This window comes from Anopheles maculipalpis, chromosome 2RL, assembly GCF_943734695.1.
Source record: "Anopheles maculipalpis chromosome 2RL, idAnoMacuDA_375_x, whole genome shotgun sequence".
NCBI lineage: Eukaryota > Metazoa > Arthropoda > Insecta > Diptera > Culicidae > Anopheles > Anopheles maculipalpis.
In genome coordinates, this window is record NC_064871.1 from 63,844,724 (window position 1) to 63,864,712 (window position 19,989).

General features: G+C 44.5%; 3 protein-coding genes across 3 annotated transcripts in view; all 3 read left to right on the forward strand.

Annotated features, from left to right (window-relative positions):
• The window catches only part of LOC126556283 (histone H1-like), a 591,209-nt gene that overhangs the window by 370,606 nt on the left and 200,614 nt on the right, over positions 1-19,989 (forward strand). The gene's annotated exons all lie outside the window — the stretch shown is intronic.
• LOC126556243 (39S ribosomal protein L2, mitochondrial) overlaps positions 1-19,989 on the forward strand; it is a 471,612-nt gene that overhangs the window by 345,877 nt on the left and 105,746 nt on the right. The gene's annotated exons all lie outside the window — the stretch shown is intronic.
• Positions 15,189-17,461, forward strand: LOC126555976 (frizzled-2). Its single transcript, XM_050211127.1, has one exon. The coding sequence runs from the start codon at positions 15,189-15,191 to the stop codon at positions 17,259-17,261; it is 2,073 nt and encodes a 690-aa protein (XP_050067084.1). The 3' UTR covers positions 17,262-17,461.

Consider the following 19,989-nt stretch of genomic DNA (forward strand, 5'->3'; position numbering starts at 1 on the left):
GCTTTTGTTTCTGGACAGGGCAACAGTGGCACTGCTGTTTTAATATCCCATGGTGTTTTCTCGGTAGTGTCAGATTTGTTTTGTTTTGATTAAATATTCATCTTATTTTTATTCGTGCTTGTGTTTCACATCGCATGTCTTTCCGGCCCGGCACAGTCCACATGCAACTAGCTGTTTTTATTGCAATGTTGTAAAACTAGCTTCTCATGCCCCTGCAGGAACGGATCGATATGCGATCCTCAGTTGAGACTTTTTTAAACCTTTCTAGACTTGTAAGTTTTAAGTGCATCTAAAGTAGTTTCAAGTGCAAACGAACGCAAAATCATATATTCCATAAGTTCTAATTACTTTCCTATGGACGTCCAAACTTTTGGAGCGCTGTGCGCCGTGAAATAAAGGAACGAAAATAATTTATTTCACTACACAACTGAATAACTTACCACGACGGTATTAATTTTCACTTCCTACGCCATGAATTTTACCGAGGCGACATCTTATGATGAGACGTGGGTTATAAATTTTGGAAAATATCGTTATTGAAATTCTTGTATTCTGATACGATCGTAAGGAATCGGAAAGAAGCACCACAATAAAAAAAAACAGACACTGCGCGGGAGATTGTTCCAGGAAACAGTGCTGGCCAGCTACAAACCAGCGGGCGGACGAACAAATTTTTTTGGAAATCCGATCCGATCCGAGATCCGCTCAGAATGATGATGGTAAAACCAGGCAACAACCGAAACTCGCGCGAAGGTCGACCGTAAAGCAGACCCATGGTTCCAAACTGCTGGAAGAAGCAATATCGTATGGAACCGAGCAAGTCACACCACAAACGAGGAAAAGAAAAGAAAAGAAAAAAAAGATCAATTGCATCCACAACCCTCAGACTTGCGTGGGACTATCTCAGAATTTGGAATTCTACCGGCTACCTATTTCAGCGCATTTCAAACAGAATCTGAGAGTGCATCTTTTTTGCCGGGTACATCTGGTGGCGGATGGTGGTGGTGTCCCTTTTTTTAAAACTTGGATGCGCTTTGTTGGTTTTACGCTCTTAACCATCCACTGCATTACGGTTCTAGCCACTCGTCGTGGGATGTTGTCACGAATGCAGGCGAGAGGCAAGCTGTGTCTCGGAGAAGGAGGGGGCAGACAGACGGTGACAATATTGAGAAAAACTCTGCTTTTCGTGTCCCTTATCTATTCGGTTGCATCTTCTGGATCGATGACAGCACAAGGATTCGGTTTGGTGCGGTACGGCTAGCGGTTTGCACCTTATCGAATATCCGCCACCTTTATTTTTGTGCTGCCGTTGTTGAGTTGGCAGCTAAGCTTACAAGTATTTCGTGAGCTCGTGATTACCACCATTGGAACCGAGAATCTGGCGGAGTGTGTCGTTGTCAGGTAAGGTACATTTCGTGCCCTGTCAATTGGCAGTACGCTACATTCTGTGCCTCCTGTCTCAGTTCTTCTGCGACAAAAAAGCAGTGCCACAAAACGAATAACTGCAGAAACATCATAAGAGGGATAATACTACTGTATCGCCCACTCTTAATTCTGCTCCCTGAAACGCTAACTAGCCAAGGATGTACAAATTTTAAAAATAAACAGTACATCATCGGCCATGCGTTGTAACCGGCAAATACCGACCCAACAGAGCCAGCTTTTAATGTATGTGTCGGTTGACATAGTCACCATCTCCCACCTAACGGTTGGTAGTTCCTGCAAGCTTCGGAGATGTCATATTTCGCAGACTGTGTAGGTCACTAGCCTGGTGTTACGTCGCCGTGGCGGCGTATGCACGAACCACAAGCAAACGTGTTGCAATCGTTCGGTCACATTATCTAGCAACGGACTTTGTGATTGGAAAGTGTTGATAATAGCTTTCCTACGCCCAACGTGGCGACAGACGGAAAGTTGTCGCTGGATAAGTCGTCTGTGACCAGTGTCCAGTGCGCCAAGGGGTTCGTTCTGTCGTTTTACCTTTTTGCGTTGTGCCTTTTGGGCTTCGACTGGGCTAGTCTTTCCGCTAGCACACTACCCGGAAGCACACCCGCTGCGATTCTGCAACATGAATATTGTTTCTTTAGCTTTCAACACGGACGTTTGTGCTTGGAAAGAGATTTCTTTGGACCATAGGAATAGTGGAATAAGAACTAGCAGACTGTAGAGTGCTCCTTCTCCCCCTCTTGTTGATGTTGAAGGTAATGCTTCATCCGACCGAATGTTAAGAATCCCAATCGACTACATTTTCTGTTCAAGTTGTCACACGAACCTGGTGTATTTTTTTTTTTGGCGACATGGTTATGGTTGGCGAGCGCCGACGCTTCGTTACCACGTTAATTAACCACGTATCTTGGGCCGCTTTTCTCGTTCGTTCGTTTCCTTATGTTCTTGAGTTCTACACGCCGACTCGTTAGCTTTCGTGAAGCGTGAGATGCGGCTCCGGTCATTAACGCTCGACGCCCAAGCTGTGAGCTATCGAATTTCAGGGATCGCACAACATAAGAAAACTGTACCATGATGTTCGTCCTCGCGTTGGCAGACGACGCTGCGATGTGTTGGTGGTAGATGAGTATGTTGTGTATAAATTAAGGACAACGAAATCGGAAAGCTACATCACGCAAAATGTGTCGATCGTGGATCCTATCAATCCTTCTCCATCACTTCAAGGAAGAAGTGTCTTATTTGCGGGCAAGATAAGAGCTTTGCTCTGGGGGTATAATTCTTACCTTAAATTGACTTTGTTTAACATGTTATTATGTTTTTTTTTCTAAAGTTTTTTGATGGAGAAAAGTACAATTAACTGTACAGCAAAACTGCTTGGAGGCCACACCACACCAATCATGCCTAATCTGTAAACAATCAAGTTGGAAACTCGTACGGATACTACGAGGGATCCTGTTTGAGCCAGTTGGCAGATGTTGTCGGAAGCCGATTACTCCGATTTCTGCACTGAATCAAATCCTTCACACTGGCTGGTACATGGGCATAGCGTGCAGACACACGACAAGTAAAGTGGCAGACTAATCGAAAAACTTTGTCTCTTTGATCGTTGGGCTATTCCTAAGTTTTTCGTAAAATAACAAGTTGAAGTGAACACGCAAAAAAAAAAAGAACAACACAACGTTGCCCGTGACAAGAAAAGTCAGCACAAAACTTTTCCGGTACCATCACTCTCGAAATCTAAGGACCAAAAAACAACAATTTTGAAGTATAGCAGAAAAAATGTTGCTGCTACTGAAGGAAGGAAATCGAAGGGAGCAGACAAAGAAAATCTTACCCTATCCAGGGATTTCCGTCTTGCGCATGAGACCCAAGGTACACACCAAGGAAGAGTATTTTAAAATGAAATTATTCTTATAGCCTCTTTGCTTCCAGACGTTTGTGTGGATTTTTCTTTTGCCTGGGTTTTTCCGTACCGAATGACGAACGGAAACCACTCTTTAATTTGCCCATACCTGTCAAACGATGCTAAATGTCAGAATGATGATAGAAGCACATATTTACATAGTTTAAAAGGTGTTTGGAAAAGGAAATAGAATTACTGGAGGGATGGATATTTTATTTGGCAGTGTTTCTGCTCGAGAAACGAGGCGATAAGAATAAACTTCTTTGGATTTATATGAGTAACTTCGCTAAAAAAGCAAGTGTTTAGCAAACAATAATGTCTTTCGTTCGTGTAGTCTGAGCCCACACCTATTCCTCACGTTTCCTTTTTTAAATTCAATTATGTCTTCCATCGTCCATCTGCGATGCAAGCTTTCCCGAAATCTTTATTTATGTGACATCAAACTAATTAATCTTTTCCTCTTTTCACTTATCTCCTCCATTCATATCCATCTGTATCACTCTTCCGAAACTCTCTTATGGTACCATTTTTATGGCCTTATTCACAGGTATACTTCCGCATTATTTATCTCTGCCAACTGACGGTGAATAAATACACCCAATGTTTAGTGGACGATAAACCAAGAAAAAGGTGCAAACTATGTTTCGCACCATTGCTGACCGAAGGTTGTTGGATATTATTACGGTTGTCGACTTCCGTTACACATACAGCTCACCCTGAGTGCATGGCCGGAAAGCGTATTAAACCTGGGTGGACATTTAATCTAGCCGCCAATGTAGGTGGCCTGCTAAAGCTGCGTGTCCGTATGCTCTCCCACTCGGGATGACATACGCGCGTGGCAGTGTGATCGTAAATTAAACCGCTTGCCACAGCACTCAATACACGACTACTCCACGGCTAAACCCTTTGATTATCTCGTTGACCACTTCACGCTGTACGTAACATCTGTACGTAACGCTTGGATTCTAAAGATAATTCTAAAATCTTGAAGCGAATATAACAATGAATCATTGGGAGTCAACCTTCCTGATTCTACTTTTCGCTACTCCCTGCGGGACCTGCAATTTCTATTACGAAACCAAACATTATTAATCAAAAGGAGTTCGTTTAACTCTTCAGGATTCCTTCCAAGTCTGCTTCGCTGCCCATTTTTTGGAGTTTTTGACAAAAATGAACTACTTATCATTTATCGAAAGACATGACACCAAAAATTCACATGGAATGCTTAATGAGAGGGCCAAGTGCAACATTTAAAAGTAAATTACTTCAGCATTAAAATCAACTCCTGTCGTTTCTGCTGTCTTGCTGCTTTTGCCATTTCTGGTTCAGGTCTGGTTCCTGGCCTGGTTCCTTCTTATACGGGAACAATTCACTTTTTTGTGCAGAGTTTGATAATAAAGGAAAAGACAAGCAAACGCGCACACACATCACTGTAAGAAACGAGTAAGAGGAATATTAAAAATGCAAAATATAAACTTAACCGGAGCACGGTGGCACGATGACGAAAATGGTCGAGGTTAAGATGGTTGATGGTAGAAAAAAAAGGCCAACGAGAGACTATCACCAACCTTCGCGTGCGTCTTCTCCTTACGATGGTTACAAGCGTTTCAATCATGTACCATGGTAACGCTGGCCATGGTTCATTGTACAGAGGACGCTCACTGCTCTGCAATAGGAAAAACCACCAACGTTCTCGACGGGATCGCACGTTCGCTCGAAAACCGCTGTGGCTGCGAAAATACGAGAGAAAATATGAACCGCGCCGAAAGAGAAAGGCACGACGATTGGCAATGGCACGGACGAACGGGAGCCGAGTGCATGTATAAATAAATTGTCATAAATAATTAAAATTTATTTATTTTACTTGCTCCGGTTTGAAACTCCGAAGGTTTGTTTTCTTTGGCGCGCCCGTTGCGGGAATTTTCCTAGAACCTTGTTGTGGCGAATGATACGCCAGAATAAGAATGGGTAGGCATGGAAAACCGAGCTGAAGAAGGACGTTCGCTCGTAATCGAATCGCGAGATGCTATCAGGGCGCTGAGGTAGATGGAAGACGAAATCAAGTCATGTTAGAATAAATTAACCTCCGCGGTTTTGAGTTTGGAATCGCTGGAAGACATTCCAACATTCGAGGTTATCGCGAAAAGGTGTTTTCTCGTACGAACTCTCATGTCAACAGGTTTATCAAGCAAGGAAAAACATACATACATACAGTTTGTAGTCCTTAATTCAGTCTCAAATGTTGGATCTAGTATTTGTAAAGCATAATATAGGATGTCTTTATACAATTCATACTCTATTTAAACATTTTCACATGAATAATTTATGTCTGCAGCGAAAAAAAAGGTTTAATTTATGCGTCGCATAAGTAATTAAACCTCCAAGGTTGAGTTACATGCTCCGATTTAACTCATAAATGAAGCGTTTCAAGATCATCAGTAGTTAGGGCAGGCTAGTGGATTCATCAAAAACCAATAACCTCAAGAGATCCCTTTTCTTTCGTCGCCTACCACATACATACATGGGATAGCTGTGAATGACTTTCAGACGCCGAGGAGGACAGTTTCCAGTCCCTCCACGGTTTACATTCCGAGGGAAACTAATTTATGATGACCATGGCCACATCTTCTGACACTAACGATGCTTCCTACTTGCTCGATTAACGATAGCTATGAGTCGAACCATTGCCAACCACAACTAAAAAAAAAAACGTTGCCTTTACGATTGCGGTGTGACAAACAACACAAACGTTTTTTTAATTATACTTTGGGACACTCACAGTGTTATAATTAGAAACACTGACTAATTTATGAAATTTCGATGGCAATTTCTGGAATTTTTATAACAGCAATATCTATGGCGCTCTCTAGAATCTGAACCACACAATGTGGAACTGCCATCATTCGCTGTGATAGCCATTAGTCTAAGTCAATATGACAAAGTCATATGAAATGCTTCCATCGATCCATTAATCGGGAGTTACTGTCTTGGAACCATACCATATGGGTTGGAAAAATAGATAGGCTAGCAAGTAATTACAAACAGGACACATGACACCCAGATGAGGGTAGACTGTTAGAAAAGTGGATGACACTTGCATTCTAGACGAGAAATTAAAATGAACATTGTGCATGCAGCTATTACCAGTTTACAATTGTTTAAAAAGGAATTGAGAACATTCCTAGTTTCATATTTATTATAAAGCCAATTATGCTGTCCTAGTCAACCCATCCTCCTGCACGAAATGTAATCTTCACTGTCAATCATAGTTCATACCTCCCACTCGCTTGTAAGATCACTCACTTTAAGCATGTGTTGTGAGTTTTCTTTCAACGTTTATGTCATTTTTCCTTCCAGCAGCGTGGCAGCGTGATGATGAAGAAACGCTTTAGGATGATGCTGATGATGATGACGAGATGTTTACCGAACGCCATGCTGGCTGACAGCATTCGATTTCCTGCAAATGCGAGTGCTGCGATCATGTTGTTTCTAATTTGGAAATAGATTAGACCGAGGCAGTGGCACATCACCACCGTGCATTCTTTTCATGCACTGCTATCCGAGAGCACCCTAGTGCTTCATATCCGCTGCATGAAGTCTTCGATTTCCGGTGACAGACGTCGCGGAACACCAATAGCGGAAGAGATGCTAGAAGTTCCTGCTGGGAGTGCTCGTGCAGCGTGTGTAGTGTTGCACTGATACCGAGCCGAGGGATATTTGTTATTGATTGTTGCAGTGAAAATTAAGATTTTAATAGTGTTTATCTAGCAGTTCGACAAACAATTTTCACTTTTATTTATTTTCTCCTGCACAAACACCATCCCCTCGGTAAGGCATTAGCCATCTTATTGGATGGATATCGGAGGAAGATTCTTTATACATTGGATGAGCGCATTTCCGCAACGCATCTTGGACGGGTTTTTGAATTGACGAGACGTGCAGGCCGATGGGAGCACATCGAACACAAATGCAAATTGTTGTTCCTCGTTGTCACCGTTGACGGTGATACGACAGTTGGGCCTAGTACATCCCAATGAGTCCTACGGTGAACGATCAGTAGGGCGCAATGGGTGTGTTAGTTTAGTTTCGCATTAGCATGCGCATCTTGATCGTAAAGTGCAGCGTTAGTTTCCCTTATCACGCGAGCTGGTACAGAAGCTTACCATCCTTCCCGATGGTGGTGGTGGCCTATCACTCGATTCGCGCTGGACAGCCTCTCTCGAGTGCAAACATTGAAGCGCGCGCGCACTTAAGAAAGCTATATCAGTGTCGACAAACAAGCGTACACGCATACAGGCGGACACAATGTCAATGTTTGCCCATAGGCGTGTATCCCTCAGCAAACAGAAGGCTCCAATGTGTTTCACAATCGATGGGTGATTAATGCACGGGATTTGCACTACTTCTGTGTGTGCGCCCTCTCGCGCTGGTGTTTTGCAATATGAGCCTGAGTTTTCTTTGCATTAAGAAAGTCAAACAGTTTGCGCTTGATCGGCATTTAGCAAAACGCAGCGGAAAAAGATTGATGAAGTCAAGCAATGCTTGTGCTGTGCCGTACCACTCCGATGTAGCTTTTAAAAGATTTTCGCACAAAACTGACTCCTCTGGAAATCGGTCCAGCACCATCACTCAAACCGTTTTCACACAGGATATGGCATCTGTGAACTATTTTCAAACAACTGCCAATGCTATCCAGTAGCTACAGCGCAAAATTGGCGTTGAAAAGCAAGAAATTATTATTAATTACCATCTGTCGTTAAGTTGGAGCATTTTTCTCTGTTTACCATCGCTGCATGTCATTCCCTAGACCTGCAAAAAAACGCGCCCAAACCTCCTACCCCTGGGTGCGAATAATTTCGCCTACGTCTGGTACTAATTTCTTGTCATCCGCCAGCCTGCCAGCCTGTCTGCCTGCCAGCCAGTCTCTTGGTCCGTCGACTCTCTTCTTGGTGTGGCGATGTGGTTAAGAAAAGTGGCGAAATTGTTTTTTCCTCCCTTTACGGCTCACGGCAGACACAGACACACAAAATAAAGGCATGAAAAACGCTACGTTCAATATTTTCACGCTATGTCAATCATCGCACACATCATCTGGCGGCCACGGCGGGGTGTGTTCTTATTTCTTTTTCTCTCAGCGGCTTTCCTTAGCTCTGGGGTGCACCACTGTGTTCGTCGAAAAGTTTGTTTGTTCGACTAGACTTCGGCGGTCTGGGCATGTATTCTGCGGAGGTACACGCTGGCCGAACGGAGTGATGCATTAAGCGAGAAAAAATTAGACTACAATTTACACAAAAAGAAAAGAGAGAAGAAAATACCAACCTTTTGCTCCATTGCATCACGTGTACCGTGTTCGGTGGAGCTCCGGTAGAAAAGCGAATCTATGCCGGTAGAAAATATTGAAAATGTTCAAGAACTAAAATAAACAGAGAACGACTGTGACGGGTTCGAGCTGAGAATACATATTTATACAGAGTTGGAAACAAGCGTCGTATCAGGTGCGTTCGTCGATAGAAACGTTGGGTAAAAGTTGGTAAAATCTTTATGTATTTTGTGTGGTTTGTCGGTAGCTAACATACAAACGCAATGCAAACGAATACATTTATGTAGACATGGATTACGTCTGTAATAGATTACACAATTCCACAAAGCAAGAGCATATTAACTTAACTATGCATCCTTTCTTTAGTGTGGATTTTGATTAACTCAACTCAATCCGATTGCAACAGCATCAACCGATTGTAATCGACCTACCGCACCGCCTATCAACAGTGAGTTGTAAAAATTTGCACCTCGCGAGGTGTTTGGATTAGCCCGGCCGGAGGCGTCAAAATACAAATGTTGCTTGGTTCTCCGAAAACGCACCTTCTTAGTTGACTTTTTTCTTCAAATAAACGTTGTCGATGCTCGCCTATATTCGGCTATCATTTAGAAGAGCTGTGCTACTTTCGATTGTTTCCACCGAAATTTTACACCCCAATTGTGTGTGTGTATGTGTGCGTCAATATTGATCCGCGCGACACATTCACTCTTCCCCTTTTCCGTTTGTGGTTTTCTAAGCCCAGGTGGATCTTGGGATCTTTGGAACCCATCGTAGGAGGGTGTCTTTCAACCCAGGGAGGAAACTGTAAAGGTGTATATCGATTACATTACAATCGATTTAATCGGCGTTGGCGGGAGCTCAGAAAAGCTCCACAGCATTGGAAAGCCTCACGAATATGCTAAACAACTGACACATCGAGAACGATTGTTTGGTAATCGCGTTTCCGTTTTTGCGCGACACGAAACACATTGCGATTGCCTGTTTGGCTGCTGTCTCGATTGTATACCAAGCGGTGCTTACCTAACAGGAACGGATGCTGTAGCTAGCGGCAGTGGAGAAGATTGAACGATAACCAAGAAAGGGGAAATACACCTATGCGCATACTTTGCTCCGGCGTGTCTGATAGGATACGGTCCACGAAAAGCAAAGGATAGAATTCATACACTATGGTGTATGAACTTCGCATATTCAACGTTTGGGAGGCTGGCAACCGACGAGCCGTGCGAAATGTCTATTTAGCGCCTTATTGAGATGACTTTTTTACATTCATTTCTCCATCATCTCATCCATAGGCATGCAGGAAACGCGCTCAGTAGAATACTGCTTCAAAGGTTCATCCTCATCGGGCACAGAAGAAACTGCCAATCGGGGTCCGGTCGATTGGAAGTCAATTGATTCGACTTGATTAAAATTGCTCAAGTCCATTTGCTCTCGATACTAAAATAACTCTCGAACAAATGTCGATAGACAGTATTGCGTTGATTGTACGATTGGTGTACGAATGTGTGTTTTACAGCTATCGAGAATCGTTGCGAGAAGGTCAACACAAAAAAAAACAATTGCTCAGATTGCTGTCAAAATATTTATTGGACACCGTCACGCTTCATAACGGCGTTCGGTTCGGACGAGAAAGTGTGATGATCTTGAAGAACGCCCTTCGAACAGTCGAACGGAGGAGCAAAAAAGGCAGGGCAACGAACAAAGCTCGTGCAACTTTTTCTACGAGGCTTCTTTTTTGCTGTCCACATTTATTTACACACTCACCCACCGCCCTTGCTGTGCTGCCTGTCTGTGTGTAATTGGTCCACACAGTTTAAATTAATCGAACATCATCATGTGCACCCCTTGCGACTGACGACGGTTACAGCGCGAGAGATGCAAAATACCAAATTGCCCACGCCGTTCCTCCGGGCTCGATTGAATCGATCGGAGAGCAGCCAGCCCACGGAATCGCTTAAGTAATTGATTGGAAAATAAATATAAACACATGACATATTCGTCGCCAACGTACTCTTCACGTCCTGCTCCCTCGTTTCGTATGGTTCTGGAGCCGATTTAATGGCCATTGCCAGGATGCAGTACCGGGAGGATGATCGAACAGTGACGCCATGTGACTGCTTAAACCGTACAGCATTCGCCAGGCGCGCAGCAGAGTATATTAAAAAACGCAACGAGGTGGTGTTGAATTGTTCCGTGTGGCTATGTGGGTTACCCACAAACCAGACATAAATTCATAAACTTATAAATTAAAATGCAAATAATCGACACACACATACACGATCGAAACGGCACTATCCTCGCGCGAGGTGGTAGTGTTGATGTTGAAGATTTATGTACGATGTTGAGGAAAGTGCGGATTGGAGTACGTCTCTTGTGCGTGTGTGTGTGATTTTTTTACTTTCTCATTCATTCTTTAACCCTCTTTTTTGCTTCATTTTATACACAAATCTGTCCCATAAATTACTGGTATGTATGTATGTACCTTGGAGAATCAGAAAGTCTTGGGACTTGGGCAAGGGAATCTGGTTACGCTTACGGCCGTGGAAGATGAAGTAACAAAACAAAAAAAAAAGATCAACGACGGTAACTGAGCCGACGGGTCTGAACTATACAGGCTGCGTGGTTCGCGATCGCTATCGAATGGAACAGGGCGACACACGCACGCACGCACAGCACGGCCCGCCAAGAGTAAACTCTCTAGAGCACGTTGAGAGATATTTAACATTTTTCTTTATAAACAGGTTGTCAGTGGGACAAGATCTGGTTCCCGGGCGTTGGGAAACGATAAATTTGAATAACAACAAGCGCATTGCGTTGACCTGCTGCAAGCGTGTTGCGTTGCTGGTGTCTCGTTTGCATACGCTTAGTGCGGTTGAACCGCGCAAACGGCATAAAGATTCGGCGATCAACTAACTCCTCGATCCATCTCCAAGAAGAGTAATGTGGAGCACTTTTTACGGAGCTAACTTTAAAGGACCAGTACGCTGACCGACACAATTTTGGTCAAGCATTGTAAGCTAAAACATCTCATTAAAGCTACTCTCGGCTTGAGACTTCAAAGAATACAAAGTTTAGTTTAGAAGTAGCTAGAATTTTTAAGAATTTTCCCTCAAATTCCTCGTTCCCGTAGAGCACCTTTTGGGTAGGCTTTTATTCCGTAAACACCAGACCCCAACATTCTGCGCAACGTTCTTATAAACAATCCAGCCCCATGTCAATCGATACACATAACTGGTTAGTCGAGTTAGTTAGCTTTTGGGCTAGTTAGTTCATCATGTGACCCTTTCACTTTCGCTGCCACACAAAACCCAGGACTCAGACGCACGCTCCAATTCACACCGCTCACAGTACAGTGTAAACTAATTCAATTCTATTCATGGCAGTTTCAGCATAATGTAAACGCAAACGGATGTCCCTACGCTTCGGATGCTCGTTTTCCGGCTGTTTCGATGTTTTTTTTAATGCATGCGCGCGTATTGCATTACTTTCCGGCCCCCTTCGTGGTGCAGTGCTACTGGCACGCATACTGGCGGTTCTCGCATTTGGGGCCTGGTTTATTTGGTAATTAAAATGCAATTAACGGGGGAGATATTTTCGTTTTTCGAGGAAAATTGAAGAAAACAAAATAATTGAGGGAGGTCACACTGATCGAAAATCCGTGTGTTCGGAATCACGCAACGAAATTAATGGTAATTCAATGTTTGTAGAATAATTCAACCAAGGCATTTTTTACAAAATCGATACAAAATCGTCCAGCAGGACTTAATGTCGCAGAATATTGCAATTTTGAACCTTGTATTGTAAGAAAAACTTAGCTAAGAAAGTTTAGCACACATCCAGTGACGAGCATCTCGACACAATCCACCACAACAGTGTGTACAGTTCCACTACAGTCTGTTGCTCGTTCCCCCAAATGCACTGGCACTTCCAGATGCAGTTGTTTGTTTGCATCCATGTTTACTTCATCGCACTGCTGCGGGTCCGTACCTGTGTGTGTAATACCGCTGGGGCTGGTTGGGCTTAAACATAGATTCAAACATTACTCTCACGCTAGCTGCTGGTACGCATATCGCATCCGCCCGACTACAGTCGATCGGCAACAACATTCGAACATCATCTCTTCTTCAGCTGCAACGGCAGTCTTTCGGTATCTGGTATGATTTTGACAACTACACCACCCCACTACTACTGGTTTGTTGTTTCTATCCTTCCTTCCATTCCGTACGCTATAATGTGTACAGATCGGACCGTGTAGTGTAATGCATGCAAGTGCAGTGTAACGTCGTCCGAAGGCAAGTGCAACGGCCAAAAAGAAGCGCGCTGAAAGACAAACAACGTCCAAATGCTGGTTGGTGGTGCACGAGTTCGATAAAAATAGTTTACAGATAATAAAATTTAATGCTCTCCGTCTTTTCCTAACTCGTCTCTGAGGTCTGTCGGTGCTACCGGTGCAGACACGCCGACTCGATGAAACATTAAGCGAGTTACCGTAGACCACATCCAAACTTCGTCTTCCATCGTCCGTTTCAGTTCGGTTTCTTCGTTCGCTTAAGCGACCGGATGACATATGCTACGGGGAATACACCTGAGCACGAGGACTAATGATAGACACGCCCTGTCGAGCGATGTTGCGAATAGGGTCGTTATTGATCACTTCCTGTTGCCCCCGTATTTCCACTCGATCTCTGAGCGGAATAAATCGAGGAAAGCAAAAACCTTTGCAAACATATGGAGGAAATTAAATTTGAATGAGGACTTTCTGCAAAACTATCATTCCATTAGTTTACCATCGCCAACATGATACACGCCCATAGCTATCCACTTGAATGGATAAGAAAGCAAGTTGAACAGCAGCATCCTCGCAATAACATCGTGGCAACCGCCCAGCAGTATCAAGCGTGTTACTGATATCGAATCAACAGCATAAGTGGTAAATTCAACCAAATATTGTTTCGGATTCGGGCGATCACTATCTGTGAAACCTAGCACGCTTGACATTTGTTCTTCACATGTGTTGCTGAACAGTCGTCTTCCAACACCGATTAGATTACCATCGAACAACAGCATGGGGGGGGGCTTTGGTTTTAGCACACAGAAAACCAGGCAGAATGACGCGAAAACATGGGATAAGAAAACCCAAAGTGTCAAACCTTTAACAGTACCGGAGCTGTAGGTTATGCTACAACACCTATCGTATGTTTTATCAACCAGCAAAAGGAAGGGAAGAAAAACAGCAAAAAGAAAACCGTTTGCCAAACCACATTGGGTGGGCAGAAATCGGATACATCAACGGTAACTTAACGCCTGGCGTTTGCTTGACAAAAACTCCCTCCAGTGGTGGTGGCTGTTCTTGAAGCCACTTTGGAGCGGGACAATCTGCACAAAGGTGTCCCCAACACCTTCTGGACGTATTGAACGGGCTTACTCGAAAGACGAAACCAGCTTGTGTAATAATTTTAACGCCTTCCAAACACTTCACCCTAAGCGGCCACCGGTCCTCTCGTTTCACGTACGATTATGCTTGCCTCTTTGTTCTTCTGCTGCTCCCCAAGAAGCCGTACCGATTAACTGCTTGCCCGAGTACAAAAGTACACACACACACACAGACAAAAACACAAATGGTAAGGACAGCTCGCCACAGGCGGCTCCCCAATCGTTGAGACATAAATTGACTCCCAAGTCAAGCTGCTGCTCGTCTTTGCGTTTTCTATGTGCTAAGGAAGATAGGGAAGAAGGACCACATCATTTGCACATTAAACCACCGTACCGTTTAACCGAAACGACAGTCCTTGCTTGATCGGGTCCTGAGGGAATGGAGTCCCTTCATTAAACGTGCTCATGCTTTAGGATTCTACAAGAATCCTCCCCCTAATTCGGGTCGTTCTAGGCACATCGACTGAGGGGTTGATTGTAACAGCCGTCATTTATTTGCCCAGTGCGCGCTTGCACAGCATCTCAGGAGAAAATGCGTCCGACAACCTTTTGATACATTATGCAACGGTGCATATTGTGCATCGTGATTGTTACATGAGATTTGAAGTGGTGCATTCTGGACCGTCGTTGAAGCCTTTTGGAGCTCTTATTGAGTATTAGAAGAGAAACTCAACATTGGCTTGGCGACATTTGCTACACGATTTTATGGAATTTAAAATTTATCGATTTCTTATTTGACTCAACCGACTCCTTACTTATTTGGTCCTTATTCTTTCTCTTCCACAGAGTTCATCGTTTTGGGCGATGCCGTAGAAGCAGTATCAACCAACGTGCGAATGCACAGATTGGGGTTCGCTTGGCACGATGTGGACAATCTAACCGTACAGACCACACTTACAGCGAACACGAAGCTACCTGGCAAAGGGATTTAATCAGCTTATCGAGCAATTGAGTATAAAAGCACCAGCAAAAGTGCAACAGGCAGAAGGGGCTGCTAACCATTATCGACACAGAAAAAAGCGATAGAGCAATTCCAATCGGACAAATACAACGCGAACCTCCTATTACAAACATACAGACGACACGATGACACTAGCACGAAGTAAGCACAGAAGGCAAACAATGCACAGAGAAGCATTGCCACACAGCAGTAGCGTACGCTGTTCAGTGAGCGTACTATCGATGCTGTTAATACTTATCAGCCAAGTGGATGGTAGCTATCATTCCGGCGTTAGCCCGATGCCGCACGTGCCAGCCGTACCGAAAGATCCAAACTCACGATGCGAAGAAATAACCATCCCAATGTGCCGTGGCATCGGGTACAACTTAACCTCGTTCCCGAATGAGATGAACCACGAAACGCAGGAAGAAGCGGGCCTGGAGGTGCATCAGTTTTGGCCACTGGTCGAAATCAAATGTTCACCCGATCTCAAGTTCTTCCTCTGCTCCATGTACACTCCGATCTGTATCGAGGACTACCACAAACCGTTGCCGGTGTGTCGCAGCGTGTGCGAACGTGCCCGGGCCGGATGTGCACCGATTATGGAGTCGTACAGCTTCAATTGGCCGGAACGAATGGCCTGCGAAAATCTGCCCGTTTCGGGCGATAGTGATAATTTGTGCATGGAAATGCCGAGCGAGGAAGAGCACGGCGGAGGAGATCGTGGTACCGGTGGGTCGTCCGCTGGCGGTAGTGGAGGATCAGGTCATTCCGGTAAACCGACCCGCAAATCGCACGGCGGCGGTAGCGGTGGCCAAAGTAGCAGCACGGGTGGCAACCAGCAAAACAACAAATGCAAGGGCAAGAATTCAAAAAACTGCCAAAATCCCCCAGGGGAAAGAACAAAAGAGTGCATGTGCCGGTGCCGGGAGCCACTGGTCACCCTGGGGAGGGAAAGCACCACCACAACGCTACTGCACCATCACGGCAGCCTAAGCAGCAACCAAAGTGTCGAAAGGGTCGGCGACGTGCAAAACTGCGCGATCCCGTGCCGGGGAGCGTTCTTCACCCAGGAGGAAAAGGACTTCGCCGGCATCTGGATAGCGCTGTGGTCCGGCCTCTGCGGCATAAGCACGCTAATGACACTGACCACCTTCCTCATCGACACCGAAAGGTTCAAGTACCCTGAGCGTCCGATCGTTTTCCTGTCCGCGTGCTACTTCATCGTTTCGTGCGGTTATCTAACGCGCATCTTTCTCGGCCACGACGAGATTGCGTGCGACGGGAAATCGATCAAATACCCATCGACGGGACAGAGCTCCTGTACGATGATTTTCATTATGATTTACTTCTTCGGCATGGCGTCCTCGATCTGGTGGGTGATCCTTTCGTTCACCTGGTTCCTGGCGGCCGGACTGAAATGGGGCAACGAAGCGATCTCGAAACATTCGCAGTATTTCCATCTTGCTGCGTGGCTCATACCGACTGTGCAGACCGTGTCCGTACTATTACGACCCGCCGTCGATGGTGATCCTGTGGCAGGGATTTGCTACGTCGGTAATACTTCCGTCGAGAATCTGAAGAACTTCGTGCTGGCACCATTGTTCATGTATCTGGTAGTTGGAACCACCTTCCTGATGGCTGGATTTGTGTCCCTGTTCCGAATTCGATCCGTAATCAAGCAGCAGGGTGGTATCGGGGCCGGATCAAAAGCAGACAAGCTTGAGAAGCTGATGATTCGGATAGGCATCTTCAGCGTGCTGTACACCGTGCCGGCAACGATCGTCATCGGATGTCATTTGTACGAAGCGTCCTACTTCGAGGACTGGATGACGGGGCTAACGTGCCCGTGCAAGGCGGCACCCGGGCTTCGGCAGAAACCCCTCTACTCGGTGCTGATGTTGAAGTACTTTATGGCGCTAGCCGTCGGCATTACGTCGGGCGTATGGATCTGGTCGGGAAAAACTGTCGACTCGTGGCGACGGCTCTGGAGAAGACTGTTCGGTTCGCCCGACCCAACCGGTGCAGGACAGGTGCTGATTAAGCCAAGGCCTCCACTACCCCAACCGTACGCGACGTCCGGTATCGGTGTGCCTGGATCGGCGGCCGCTTCGCTACTGGCCACACCGTACACGCAAACCGTTGGCAGTGTCGCCTCAACCAGCCACCACCATCTGCACCACCACGTTCTCAAGCAGGCACCGCTTAGTCACGTATGACCTGGAGATATAGGCGGCGCATCTACCTTAACAGCCGGATCCGGATCGGTCGTTGATCCGCGCGCCGTCTCAGTCGTTGTAACGCTTCCCGGCCCACAACCGGGCCAAGCTCTCAGCGATTATGGTCCGATATAGTTGACCGTACGTCCAGATACGGCCACCCGTAGAGTACCACCCAGCAATCTAAGTGAACTGTGAATATCTCGCAATCGGCCCAGCACGACGCTTCCCATCGCGACGATTCGACGACGGTGCCGGATCGTCGGAGTACGAATCCATTCTCTCGAGCCATAGGACCCGTTTTTCGTCCATTGCATTGTCCCCAGTTGCAGAGGTCGTGTATGCGTGCTAGCTGGTTGGCCGAATGTGAAGCGAAGCGTGAAAGCAATTCTTAAATAGTATTAAAAGAAAAACTCCCAACTCAACTCAAATCGATACTACTTCTACTATGTGTGCTAGTAGCTCTTGTGTGAACTAGCACTAGTAAGGTGCGAACCGGAACTAAAACACGCTAATCACACCGTAAGCTACCTTATCATCATTATTATGCTCTATCTACCTTATCCGTAATCATCAGCTCGCGCCCACACCATACATAACAGGTGGGTTGATAAGTCTTAGTCCTAACCACGATAAAAGGATATTTGTTTTTGTTCAATTCAATTTAATTGTCTCAACGTAATTGTCATGCTAGCGCAAAGCTGTGCGCTTATAGCGATTTCTACGATCTTTTAGAAGCCATTTTTAAAATATAGTTTGTCATAAGCCTCAAAATAGGGTTCGGTTTCGACGATTATTTCATCATTGGACCTCAATTACTTTCCAGCCAGCATTCATTTATGGTTTGGGAATAGTTGGTTTCCTGTTGTTTCGATCACAACTGGTGGTTACTACTTTAAAATCAATTATAAATCGGCACACTTGAATCCGTTTTTATCCTTGCTTTGCACCATATCAGAAGTTACACCACTCAAAACCATCAGGACTACAACTTATCTACCAACCTGTTATTATGGATAGTATGCATATATATGAATTAAAAAAAAAAGCTCCTTGCGAAAATAACTTATCTAGACGCAGACACAGCCAAGCAAAGCATTATATATTGTAAGGACAACGTTTCAAGTTAGCGGCTCTCTTTCTAGTCGACGATGTGTGGTTAGTAGGTAATGGGAATAGTGTGCGTTTTTTTTTTAGAGAAGGATCGATATCTAGGATACATTGTTCGTGGGGAACGGTAGGACGTATGGAAAGTGTTGTGGATGTTGGTAAGTTATATTTTATACACAAACAGAGAGAGCTCAACAAGCCCACAAACCGTAAGCAAAAAAACGGAACGGAACAGAAATGCTAATTACCACCATCGATTCAAATGCGCGCGAAGAAATATCGTACAATAACCCCGTTGCAGGCAAGAAGGAAACACAAGTGACAATACCCTTTTTCATTCCCTAAGCAAGCAGACAAATGGATGGCGAACTCAAGGAAACGTTTTCATTTTAAACACGTGATTGTGAGTAGCCAAGATGTTAGAAACAGTTTGAAACTGTCCATGTCACTGCCACACCACAGTGCGTTCTGTTTCGAATCAATCCACCACCATTCAATCCTTTGCGCCTAAAAAGGGACAGTCTTTAAACCCCGAAAAAAACCCGCCTTTTTCTAGAAAGGTGCATTTTGAGGAAACTTTTATACGTAATTAGAATTAATTTAAAGCAAACAAAATGCTGTAAAATTGAAAGTAGTTAATCCTGACACTCTTTCTCTCTCTCTCTCTCCCAGTATAGCAATAGCTGAATATTGAATGAACATTGTCGCACCTTTATGTATCTGTGGTTTTTGCGATAATAGAATTAGTGGCAGCTTCTTCAAATTTTGCAAATGTATTTGTTGTTAGAGAAAAAAAGCGCTTTGTAGCTACTTCCAGCTCGTATTTCCCTACTACTTTGGTTTACATTTCTCCGTTACGTTTCTTTTTGGTTTACGTTTGTATCTTTCCGTTGGCTCTTGTGTTATTAAACTTCTGCTCCACATCCCTGTTTTTTTGTTTGCCAAGTTCCGTACTCGTCCAAGTGCAAGGTTCTCTCAGAATGCCATATAAAAGTCACCGGCTTAAAATGCCTCTCTTCTCCAACGAAGAGAGATATGTTTTGCAAGTGATGGTTAAGGTTTAAAAAGGATAGAGTTTAAGGTTAAGCTTCCAATGAAACAGAAAAACCATCATTTTAAGTCATGTAAGTTACTTTTTGACCTGCTTGACGCATATATATGTGTATTTTTAAGTATATTGTTTATGTTTTTCTTTGTGTACTTTTTGCATTAGGCTCAAAGTTGAGATGTTTCAAATGAATCAACCAATGAAACGCTTTGTTGTGTCCGCTTTGTTTAACATAAATTGCTTAACACTAGAGTAGACACCGAATCTCATCCTTCTCCCACAAACGCAGGCGCAACCTCGTGTTAAAATGGCCCTGGGGAGTAGGATGAATTGTACATATCAAAGAAATAAATGCATAGGCGCAGGATACATTTATGCAGTTTTGTAACAAGCTAGCGTAGCATCTCCATTTGAAAGTTTAACGCGCCATCAACGGCAAATGTGAGCAAGGAATGGAAATGGAAAATCAAGTGTAAATGTTTTGTAATTTATTTGTCGCCCCGTTTCGATAAGTTTATACATGTATGTATAGGTGCAGGACGACCAAGCGAACTACTGCTGTATTGTGGT